The following is an 11,219-nucleotide window of genomic DNA, read 5'->3' as shown; positions in this document are numbered from 1 at the left end:
CTGACCACAAACTGGGTTCTCTTATTCTGTTCTCCTCCACTCGGTGGATAGGAGGCGTTGTTCCCTAAAATCCGAAAGTAGGGGTTACCCAAGACCTAGCCATCTGCCCGCACCCCACATCCAGCTCTCCATGCGTGTTCTCGCTGCCACTTCCTCATTTAGACCGCCTCTTTTCTTGCCTGTGTCCTGCGGAGCCTCTGGTGGGATCTCACCGCCTGGTCGGTCATCTTCCTACTTCCTCTTCACAATAGAAGCCTGACCATGTCACCCTTCCTCTGGCCTCCCTCCTCCCAGAGGGTCTCTTTGCTTCTCGCCCTGGCTTCTGAGCCTCCCCGCCTCCGTGACTGACCCCGACTTTCCTCCAATGGCATCATTTCTTGTCATCATAGAGCCTTGTCCTTTATCCTCTGGAGGCTCTGGCACACACCGTGGTGTTTCTTTCGCACGGAATGTCATTGTCACTTTTCTGTTTTACCTTCTTTTCATCTTTAAGACCTGGCACAATCACCCTTCTTCTCAGAAGCGTCCTTGTCCACCGCTTCTTCTGGGCTCCCCTGACACCTGTGACCTGGTCCCTGCACTGATCGCACACGGGCGACTGTGTGTGTTTACTCCTGTCTCCCCTGCTGGACAGGGTGTTCCTAGAGGGCACATACAGCCGGTATCTGTTGGATACGCTCTGTCCCCTCCCTGGCCTCGGGCTCCAGGCTGGGAATGGAATGAGAGGGGAGGGAATATTTGGCGAATGAACAAATTAACCGATTCATGACCTCTTCCTTCGTTTCTGTTCCCCCTTTTCTCCTCCAGGTTATAAAGAAAACAATTCCATACCAGGTGGGGAGGGTGAGCCCCTGCGCCAGGAAAACCTCAGCTCCTGGGAGGGTGTGTTCTGAAGAGGGTCACACAGATGGTGTTTCTGGGTGTGTGGGAAGCTGGAATTTAGTCTGACCTGTCTGCTTTCCGAAGGGCCTTTTTCCTTAGACGGCAGGGATGGCGGGGATGGTGGGTTGCTCCTGCTGTTCAAGGCCTTCTGTGGTCACGGGTCCTCCCTGATTTGTTACGAATTGTTCAGTTGATTAAGTTACCTCTTCCTGCTTCTGTCCATGCCCCACTGCCATCCTCCCCTCCCCGTCCTTCCAGCCTTTCCTGTATGTCCAGTGCGTATCTCTGCTTGTGCGTAGTCTCGTCAAAATACACGTTGTGGTTTTGCGTGCATGTATTTTTAACTTACGTTCAGTGGTGTTTCTCTAGATCCCTTTCTGTTTCCTCCAACTTATGGAACACTGTGCGAATACAAATAGGTCAAGGAACACACGCATCATTTTTTCAGAATCAGTTGAGGGTAACATACACCGTGACTCCTTGTCTCTAAATACGTAGGTGTGTATTTTCTAAGAATATTTCTTTATGTAGCTGTAGTATCAACTTATCAACTTATTACTTATCAACCACTTATCAACTTCATACATTTACATGGATACCATACTTTTATCTATTGTCCGTAATCTCATTTGGTCAGCCCTCTGCATTCCTATCAGCCATTTGTGAACAGACTTACTAGATGCAGCTTTTATCTGTTTTTGCCCATCTAACAGATGAAAAATGGCTTCTTGATTTAATTGACATTTTTCTCATTATTAAGGAGTTTCAGCATGCCTCAATGTGCTTTTGGCCTCTCGAGTTTCTTCTTCTAATAAATCGCCCTTATCCTTGGCATATTGTCTGTTGTTCTTTTTTTCTTGTTGATTTCCTAGAGTTCCCTGTATGTTCCTAATGAAAGTCTTGGGCTGATTTTAGATAATTGCAAATATTGCCTCCCAGTCTGTCATTAACTTGATTAATCAAAGTAATCAGTTTGATGCTTTATGGATTTTTAAAAAATGTTGATTTATTTTTGAGAGAGAGAGACAGAGTGCGAGCCAGGGAGAGGCAGAGGGAGAAGGGAGACAGAGAATCTGAAGCGGGCTCTGCACTGACAGCAGAGAGCCCGACGTGGGGCTCAAACCTATGAACCGTGAGATCACGACCTGAGCCAAAGTCGGATGCTTGACCGACTGAGCCACCCAGGCGCCCCTGTGGACTGTGTTTTGAAGTTTTGTTTAAGGAGCCCTTTCCCGCCCCATGTCACACAGTTCATCATTAACTTTACATTTTCACTTTTTAGGTCTTCGAGTGCTGGTAGGAAAGAATCCAGCTTTGTTTTTCTTATTTTCTTTATAGTGAGTCAGTTTTCCCAGCACCGTCTACTCACCATGCATCTTCCACCCACCGATGGTGGTGGCTCCTTTATTTACATTAAATTCCTATGTTCCCAGAACAACCTCAGGCTCTCTGTTCTTTTCCATTGCTTCCATCTGTCAGTCCTTGTCAATACCACACTGTTTTTGTTATTATGGTTTTGGTGTGTGTCTAGATATCTGCTAGGACAAGTGTCCCTTTATGTTCCACTCTCTCAGAGACTGAGCTATTCATGGACCTTTGTTTTTCTATGTCAGTTGTAGAGTGTAAAGTTTCCTAAAATTCTAACTTGGAAAATGACTTTATAGATTACCTTTGGGAAGAATGACATCTGAAATGTCTAGTTGTTTATGTAAAAACAAGGGCTGGCTCCCTGTTTATGCCGATCATTTTCAGTGTCCTTTATTAGAGTCTAAAGTGTATCACCTGCCTTGGTCAGAAAGTAGAACAATGCCAGGAGCCAAAAGCTCCCTTCTACCCTCTCGGTGATTCTCCTGCCCTCTGCCCACAAAGTACCATCATTCCTGGCTTCTGACAGTATAGTGTCGTTTTGTGTGTTCCTTAATGTTGCATGGTGTTTGCTATAGGTTTGTGGCCTCTAACCTTTGTTAAGGATTTCCTTTCCGTTCCTACTTTGCTAAGTAACAGGTGGTTTTTGGGGTTTTTTTTTTTTTTTTTTTAGTCATTAGTATGTGTTGAGTTTTTCAAATGTCTTTTTCTGTGTCTACTGAGGAAAGCATGGGATCCTTCTCTTGAGAGAAAAAGAACTGTTTATGTGGAGAATACACTAAGGGCTCTTCCGTTGTGGGACCACCCTTGCACTCCCGAGACAATCACTACATGATTGTGGGGCATTTTTTTCAAAATACAGCGTTGAGTAATATTTTATTTATAATTTTTGCGTCTGCGTTCACTCATACAGTCGTACAACTTGATTGTTGGAAGGACGTGTAAACTGAGGCCGCGTAAGCTGTGGGGGGGGGCTCCGTGGGCTCCATGTGGAGGCTCTTTCTCGAATGGCCTGTGTACAGATTTCTGACACAGAAGTCAGGAGCTTTTCTTAGCTCTGAGTAGTGTGGGGGCAGAGGCCTTTTGCATCTGAGAGATACAGCAAGCTTATGGCCTTTTAGGAACATGGCCTCAGGACTTCTCCCAGATCCAAGAGAATGTATTTCTTGTCCTGGGGCATTTTCTATGCTTCTCTCTTGTTTTGAGGTTCCCAGCTAATCTCTCCCTGTTGTCTCAGTATCTCTCTCTCTCCTGTGATGTCTTTATGTCTCTGGCTTGAAGCCTTTTATCTCTGTCATTGTCATTGTTTTGTCTAGCACAGTGCCTTTCTCTCACCCTGTCTCCCCATCTTTGAAATGAGAACAAGACCCTGAATTCACAGCTTTGTGCAAATTGTCCCAGGGTGTGTTGGGGGGGGGCATCTCGGTCTCGGGTATCCTCATTCTCCAATATGTGGTCACCGTGTCTCCCCGGCACACTTGTTCCTGAAGTTTGTGGCAGACCCTGGTGGTCGGAAGATCTGGACATGACCCGACATTGGCCCTGGGAGGTGAGCCTCCGGCTGGAAAATGAACACATATGTGGAGGGGCCCTCATTGATCTCAGCTGGGTGGTGACTGCTGCCCACTGCATCCAAGGGTGAGTGTGGCCCCTGTGTCCACGGCCTGGAGACCCAGGGCTGCCGTGGGCCCAGCCCATCCTCCTCATTTCCTCTGTGAAACAATGTGGGAGTTGGGAGGTGAAGGGGGAGTAGGAAGGGATATCTGGAATGGGGAAGAGCCCTGCTCAGAGTCTCACAGGGCACCAGGGGCTGAGTTGAGGCAGGAGCCCAAAGCAGCCATGACTGCATCCTGAGCAAGGTGACAGGAAAACCCAGCATACACTCCCCTGCCCACCCCCCAGTCCTCAGACACCCCCCCCCATGCACACAAGAACATACACGTATAGCAACACTTGCACGCTTGCATACACCATACATAGATGAGGCCAGCTTGAATCAACTTGAACAGGGAATGAGGAGGCAGCAGCATCCCTGGCCCTGACGGCCTCCAGGCTGGATTAGCAAGATGGAAAGAGCAGAGCACATCGGGCAGGGCTTCTGCTGAGGGAGAGGGTCTTCGGCGGAGGTAGGAGCACTGCGTTGTTTGGAAACCTGACGTCGACTGGCCGAGGCCGTGTGTCTCCCGTAGCACCAAAGAGTACTCCGTGATTCTCGGCACCCCCAAGCTGAAGCCCGTGGACTTCCCGAAGGGCGTCTCGATCCCCGTGAAGGACATCATCATGCACCCCAAGTACTGGGGCCGGACCTTCATCATGGGTGATATTGCCCTTCTCCAGCTTCAGACTCCGGCCATCTTCGGCAAGTACGTGCAGCCCATCTGCCTCCCGGAGGCCAGCTACAACCTGAAGGTTGGGACGCAGTGCTGGGTGACTGGCTGGGGCCAGGCGAAACAGCGCTTCTCAGGTGAGCACGATGGGTTGAGGGTGGGGTGTGGAACCACAGAGGGCGTGCTGCCTTCCTTCGGGGCCCTCGGCTGCTAGACCCTTTCACGGTGCCTCTCAGGAAGCTTGTGGCTGCCACCTCTGGGCAGTTGTTTGGATGTGTTAGGAGGGTCCTCACGGTTTACACCACTGGGCTTGCTGTGGGCACTAACGCAGGTCTAGCGACGCCTGCGCTGGGCACGATCTTCTGTGTCTTACAGAAGCTCGGAGTCAGGGAATCATAAATGTACTCACTCACTCATTCATTCACCTGACGAGCCTCGAGCGTCTGGCGCACCCCAGCCCCCTTGCGCTGGGAACACGAGCCCTACCTGCGGGGCGTCATAACAGAGGGTGGGGGTGGGGGCACAGGCTGGCAAGGAAGGAGGCCAAGACTTGGTCAGGTGATCTCGAGATCCAGCCAGGAGGGATCTGGGAGGAGCATCTGAGAAGCCTGAAGGAGGAGCGACTGTTAATCAGGTGACAGAGGGCACAGCCGGTGCCAAGCTCAGAGGCTGGAGAGAAGCAGTATGGGGCTGGGGTCTCCAGCTGCGAGTGGTTGCATTGAAACTTGGATTGTGGCCTGCTCGGTTCAGAAGCAGCTGCTGCCCAGAGAGAGGGATCCTGAAAGCCTCAGAGGGTGAGGGGCTTGCCAGACATGGTCCGTGCTGCAGGGAGACAGACAGGTGAAGGCGGGCACGGGGGTGTGAAGGGATGTGGCTTGGCCGAGTGTCAGAAATGGAGGTGATAGGACACTGGGGAGAGGCCAGGGCTGAGTGGAGTGAGAAGTTCTTTCTCACCCCACTGGGCTCCTCCACAGCCAACTCCACGCTGACCCCAGAGCTGCGGGAAGCTGAGGTGTTTATCATGGACAACAAGAGGTGCAACCGGATTTACCGCAAGAAGTCCCTCATCCCCCACCTTGTCCCCCTTGTCCTGGGGAACATGATCTGTGCCACCAATTATGGAGAAAACTTGTGCTCTGTGAGTTTCTGGGCGGTTCTGGCAGCTCTTCTCTTGGCAGTGACTCCCAGGGTGGGGGCAGGGGAAGTTCCTGGGGAGGGGTTTGCTGGGCTTTTCCCTCTCTGTCAGCATCACCAGGCAATGCTCTGCTCCCATCCCCTGTGACTTTGACTTTGCCTGATAACCCTGGGATGGGTCCACAACTGAGGAGCTGAAGGAGGAGGGCCCCATGTAGTGAGGACCTCAAGGAGCGAAAGAATCTTCCAGGCAGAACTCAGGGTGGGCATTCTGGGTCCTCTGGGGTCCTGGGTCCCCACGGGGCCCAGGGCTTCCATTGTTCCTCTCTCTTTGCCTAGGGGGATTCTGGGGGTCCGTTGGCTTGTGAAGTCGAGGGCAAATGGATTCTAGCTGGGGTGTTGTCCTGGGAGAAGGCTTGTGCCAAAGCACAGAATCCTGGCGTGTACACCCGTGTCACCAAATACAGCAAATGGATCAAGCAGCAAATAAGTAATGGGGCTCCCTCAGGCCCCCAGACCTCTGCCTGGCTTCTACTCCTGTTCTGGCTGCTGCAGCCCCAGATGGGCCCCTGATCTCTCTTCTCTCTTCTCCCTGCTTTGCCTGTGCTTTATGGGTCCAGGTCAAGGTTAGACCCAGTTCCTGTGTCGGTATTCAACAAGAGTCAAGGTGGGGAGAGTGGCCCCCGGGAGGATGGGGCCCTGCTTTGGCCTCCCCATGGGGAGGGATGCGGTGGATGACTAGGCCTTGGGTGACCAGGAAAAGGGACGTGTGGCCTAGAAGAGCTCTGGAATTGGGGACCAGGATAGCCGGGATTAAATTTGTGCAAATGTGAGCTGGCTCTGTTCTTTTTTTCTGGGCGACCCTGGGAGGTTAGGGTGGGTGGGAGGGCAGGGCCTCCTAGAATTCATTCTGCCAGCAGACTCCCCAGAGTGGAGGCTGATGGTTTTTGCTATATCACTAGTCCAGGGCCATAGGGAAAGGGCCTGGGCCTCAGGCCTCAGTTTCCTCATCTGTAAAGTGGGCCGGCTGGAAGGGGGCAGCCGAAGCATGCCCTGTAGGCTGACAGTAGGAAGGACCCACATAAAGTGCTCCAAATATAGCTTGCTTTCTTTTTTTAAAAATGGCACTAAAAACTGATTATAAAAATTTAGGATTAAGGTTAGGGTTAGGGTTACATGTTTTTTTTTGATTTTAAAAATTTCTTTAAAGATTGTTTACAAGTAATATCTGAATACATTCTTATTGTGATTTACTGAAAGTGTTCAGAAATACATATAAAGAATCCCCCCTCTCAGCCACCCATGCCGCTGCCTTTCCCAGGAGTAATTTCTGCTGGCATCCTTCAATAAAATGTCTTTATGATTTTTAAAAAATAAACGAGATCTTATATACGTATTATTAATAGCCTACACTAAAAAATTACACACCTTAAAACACTTTCTATGTCAATACCTAGGGCTATTCATAATGTTACATTCCTGCCTGGGTTCTGCGCGGGTGTGACATACGTTATTTAACCAGCACCAAATTTTAGGCTGTCCTGACTTGTCAGCATGAGGGTGGTGCTGCCATTAACACCCTCCTGCGTGTGCATGTGCGTGGTGGGGGGTGGGGGACGGTACACTCTGAAACATTTCTGCAGCTGTCTTCCCGAGGGGCTGAGGGGAGGATGGTCATCAAAGGAAACACAAATTTAATAATTTTGGATGAGTACTACCAGATGTATTCCTCCCCAAAGCTGAGCCTGTTTACATTCATACCTACAGTACAGGAGGGTGAATATTTCCCCTCTTGCCAAAAATGGATATTATTAACCTTCTAAAAATGTGCCCATCCAATGATAGAAAGTTGTATCATTGCTGCCTTTTTTATTTAAAAAAAATTCTTAAAAAGTTTATTTACTTTTGAGTGACAGAGAGAGACATGGCATGAGTGGGGGAGGGGGAGAGAGAGAGAGAGGGAGACACAGAATCCGAAGCAGGCTCCAGGCTCTGAGCTGTCAGCACAGAGCCCGACGTGGGGCTTGAACTCACGAGCTGTGAGATCATGAACCGAAGTCGGACGCTCAGCCAACTGAGCCACCCAGGTGCCTGTATCATTGCTGTTTTAATTTGGATTTTCTTGATTGGAAAAATATCTTTGCATGTGTTTGCTCATAAAAAGATATACTTTTTCTCTAGTAAATCCTCTACTCATATACTTGGCCTATTTTTAAGATTGGGTTGCTTTTTTTTTTCTTATGAAAGGGTTTGTCTTTTCTGAATACTGAGCCCTGCTCAGTTATTTTACAAATATTGTCTTGTCTTCTGGAAATATGTGGAGTAGATGGAATTATGGAATTTTTCCATAAAGACCTTTAAAATTATTATGGAGTCAAATCTGTCAGTCTTTACTTCTTTATGGATTTTGCACCTAGCTGAAGGTGGCCTTCTCCATCTCTAGATTATAAGAGCTGTCTTCCCATATTTCTCCTATTATTTTGATAAATTTATTTTTTTGTGTGTATAACTCTGTAATCCGTTTGAAATTTCTGTTTATGTGTGGTGTGAGGTGGGGTTCTGACTCTGTTTCCAACTGGAGAGCCAGTTCCATTGATACTATTTCTTGTAGAGTCTGTCTTTTCCCTGCTGATTTGAAAATCTGCATTCACAATAAGGAAGTCTTAATCTATTCATGGTATGTTTTTGAAACCTCTGTTATTTTCCCAGTGATCTGTTTGTCCCTAGGGTAGTGCTGTACTGTTTCAAATAGCTTTATGTTATGTTTTGTGAAATGGTAGCAAAAGCTCCCCCTTTTAAAAAAAAAAAATACTGCCTAATCTACAGTTTATCTTCCGTGTGAACTTTACGATCAGTTTGTCAATTTCCATTAGAGGTGCTGTTGGTATTTGAATCGAAATTAAACACACAGGCTAATACTGGGAGAACTATCATTTTCACAATGTTGAGTTCCTAACCAGGGATGTGGTATATGTCTCCATTCATTCAGCTCTTCTACTCCAGGATGTCTGGAAACATACTGAGTTTGGTTTTTACAAATTTTGGTTATGTGTATTACTGTGGGTGATATCTTTTCCCATTATATATTTTAAAAAAATATTTGAGAGAGAGAGAGAGAGAGAGTGAGCATGCTCATGAGCAGGGGAGGGACAGAGAGAAGAAGAGAGAGACTCCCAAGCAGGCTTCTCACTGTCAGTGCAGAGCCTGATGCAAGGCTCGAACTCATGGACTGTGAAATTGTGACCTGAGCCAAAATCAAGAGTTGGAGGCTTAACTGACCGAGCCACCCAGGCGCCCTTATTTTTTTCAAACTTTATATGTTATTTTAAAGCCATTTATTTATTTATTTACTTATTTAAAGTTTTTTTTTTTTTTTTTTGAGAGAGAGAGAGAGAGAGAAAGTGGGGGAGGGGCAGAGAGGAAGGGAGATAGAATCCCAAGCAGGTTCTGCACCGATAGAATTCCAAGCAGGTTCTGCACTGTCAGCACAGAGCCTGATGTGGGGCTCAAACTTGTGAACTGCAAAATCATGGCCTGAGCTGAAATCAAGAGTCAGACGCTTAATGGACTGAACCACCCAGGTGCCCCTAAAGCTGTTGATTAAAAAAAAAAAAAATAGTGATCTTGATTTCCTGGTCATCTTGCCAAACTGACTGAATTCAACAGTTTCTCAGTTGATTTCTTTCGCCTTATTTTTGTCTAATCAAATTACCTAAAATGGTGACAGCTACGTCTTGTCCTTTTTGAAAATTGTACCATTTATTTCATCATCTCTGCCTGTGACCCTCAACACAGTGTGAAATAGCCGCGATGTGGGGGGTGCGGGATATGTGTGTATCTCAGTCTTGGTCTGTTTCACAGATAGTTACTAGTTAGTCTGTTTCACAGAGACTTCTCTGTGTCCGGCACTGTTTGGGGCCCTGCGGATGCAGTAATGAACTATTAAGATGATTATATGGTTTCTCTTATTTAATTTGTTCTCATAATGAAATTCATTACCAGATCTTAGTAGATTTCTTAGGTAAATTCCATAACACATTGTGAGTTCAATTTGCTGGAATCTGGTTTAGAAGTTCTTCCCCAATGTTGGATTGGTCTACACCTTTCCTTTCTGTTGTACTGTTTCTTCAAGTTTGGTGTCATTGCTGTGCTAGCCTCTTAAAACATGCTGAGAAGCTTTCTGGTATTTTCCTATGTCCCAGAGAAGTGTCTGTAACAGCAGCATTATCTATTCCTTAGGTCTGATAAATTGTGCACATAAAACTCACTGGGCCTAATAGCTTTTTAAAGGACAAACGAATCTTTGACTCTTTAAAACCTATCTTGTATAGTCATTGGCTGAGTTGGGTTTCTCATTTCCTTTTGCATAAATTTTAGTATAATCACTTACTTTAGCTTAGATTCTTTTTTTTTTTAGCTTAGATTCTTACATTTCAAACTGATGTATAAAATTTGAACCAATGGCTTCTTTCCCATTTCTAACATTTATATATGTACTCTTGACCTTTTCTTAATACTTAAAGATTACAATTGCCAGCTTATTGTGTTTCGTAGGTGTTTTTAGAAATCCATCTGGCATACCTTATTACTTAGCTTCATGGTATCCATCCGACCCTCATATTACCCCACGTCCTGGTCAGCGGCCCACCCCCTCTGCTGTGCTGCTCATGTTCTTTAGGGGAAAGCTGTCACACTCCCAGCTCCCAGAAGGAGCGGCTCATTGGTCTGATCGAGTTAGCATAGTGCAGTGCCCCCGCCACCTGACCCCAGTTGGGTCACCCAGCCAGCGTAAGGCATGGTTAGAAGAGGGGCATGCACACTCTTTCTGTGAATGTGGATGAGGAAGCAGAAGGATGTGGGCTGTTGACAACCATTTTTTTTTAAGTTTTAATTTAAATTGCAGTGAGTTAGCATACAGTGTAATATTAGTTTTAGGTGTGCGATATAGTGATTTGGCACTTCTGTACATCACCTGGCAAACTGATTTTCAACAAAGGAACCAACTCAGGATGAAGCCACCACCAATGAGGAGAGGAGACAAATTTTAAGCCTCTTATTTGGGGACTCCTGAATGGTACACACTAACTTTGGGTTTTAGTGCTCAAATCTGCTGCCGCTTTTTATTTCATTAAAGCTCTTTTAGCTTTAGTAATTCTAACCGTCTACTCTTGGGGGACTTATTTTACTGTCCTTTTTCTAACCTCTTCAGTAGTGTGCTTAGTCAGTTATTACAGACTTCTTTGATTTCTGATATTTTCACTTAACTGTGTGAAATCTCCTCTGACTCTCACTTTGACCATATTTCACAGGATTTGGTAGGTACTGACCTCATTGATTCATTTCTATATTGTTTCTGATTTCACGCGACATACATTTTTAAGGAAGATTTTATCCAAACTTTATTATGTAATGTTTGTTTCGTGCAGTTGTAGCATATTTCTTCTTTTATGTGGAAGTAATTCTTAGGGCGCTTGGGGGGCTCATTCAGTTGAGCATCCGACTCTTGGTTTT

General features: G+C 46.6%; 1 protein-coding gene across 2 annotated transcripts; it reads left to right on the top strand.

Annotated features, from left to right (window-relative positions):
• Positions 1–787: 787 nt before the first annotated feature.
• LOC122487193 (serine protease 45-like) lies at positions 788–6,541 on the top strand. 2 transcript variants are annotated; one of them, XM_043587251.1, is made up of 5 exons: positions 788–834; positions 3,738–3,885; positions 4,437–4,711; positions 5,549–5,712; positions 6,048–6,541. In XM_043587251.1, exons 2-5 carry the CDS (start codon positions 3,773–3,775, stop codon positions 6,279–6,281), a joined length of 786 nt encoding a protein of 261 aa, XP_043443186.1. In that variant the 5' UTR covers positions 788–834; positions 3,738–3,772; the 3' UTR covers positions 6,282–6,541. The 2 variants fall into 2 exon arrangements, with proteins under 2 accessions (XP_043443186.1, XP_043443185.1); XM_043587250.1 differs by lacking the exon at positions 788–834 and having other exon boundaries at positions 3,260–3,885.
• The last annotated feature ends 4,678 nt before the right edge of the window (positions 6,542–11,219 follow it).

The sequence above is a fragment of the Prionailurus bengalensis genome, chromosome A2, assembly GCF_016509475.1.
Source record: "Prionailurus bengalensis isolate Pbe53 chromosome A2, Fcat_Pben_1.1_paternal_pri, whole genome shotgun sequence".
Classification (NCBI taxonomy): domain Eukaryota; kingdom Metazoa; phylum Chordata; class Mammalia; order Carnivora; family Felidae; genus Prionailurus; species Prionailurus bengalensis.
This window is presented reverse-complemented; position numbering and strand designations above follow the sequence as displayed.

Excerpts from the sequence above, each read along its gene's own strand:
- LOC122487193 (XM_043587250.1), top strand. The coding sequence starts at position 3,698 with ATGTGGTCACCGTGTCTCCCCGGCACACTTGTTCCTGAAGTTTGTGGC. Across the intron at positions 3,886-4,436 it reads GCTGCCCACTGCATCCAAGG|CACCAAAGAGTACTCCGTGA; the intron begins GTGAGTGTGGCC and ends TGTCTCCCGTAG. Across the intron at positions 5,713-6,047 it reads ATGGAGAAAACTTGTGCTCT|GGGGATTCTGGGGGTCCGTT; the intron begins GTGAGTTTCTGG and ends CTCTTTGCCTAG.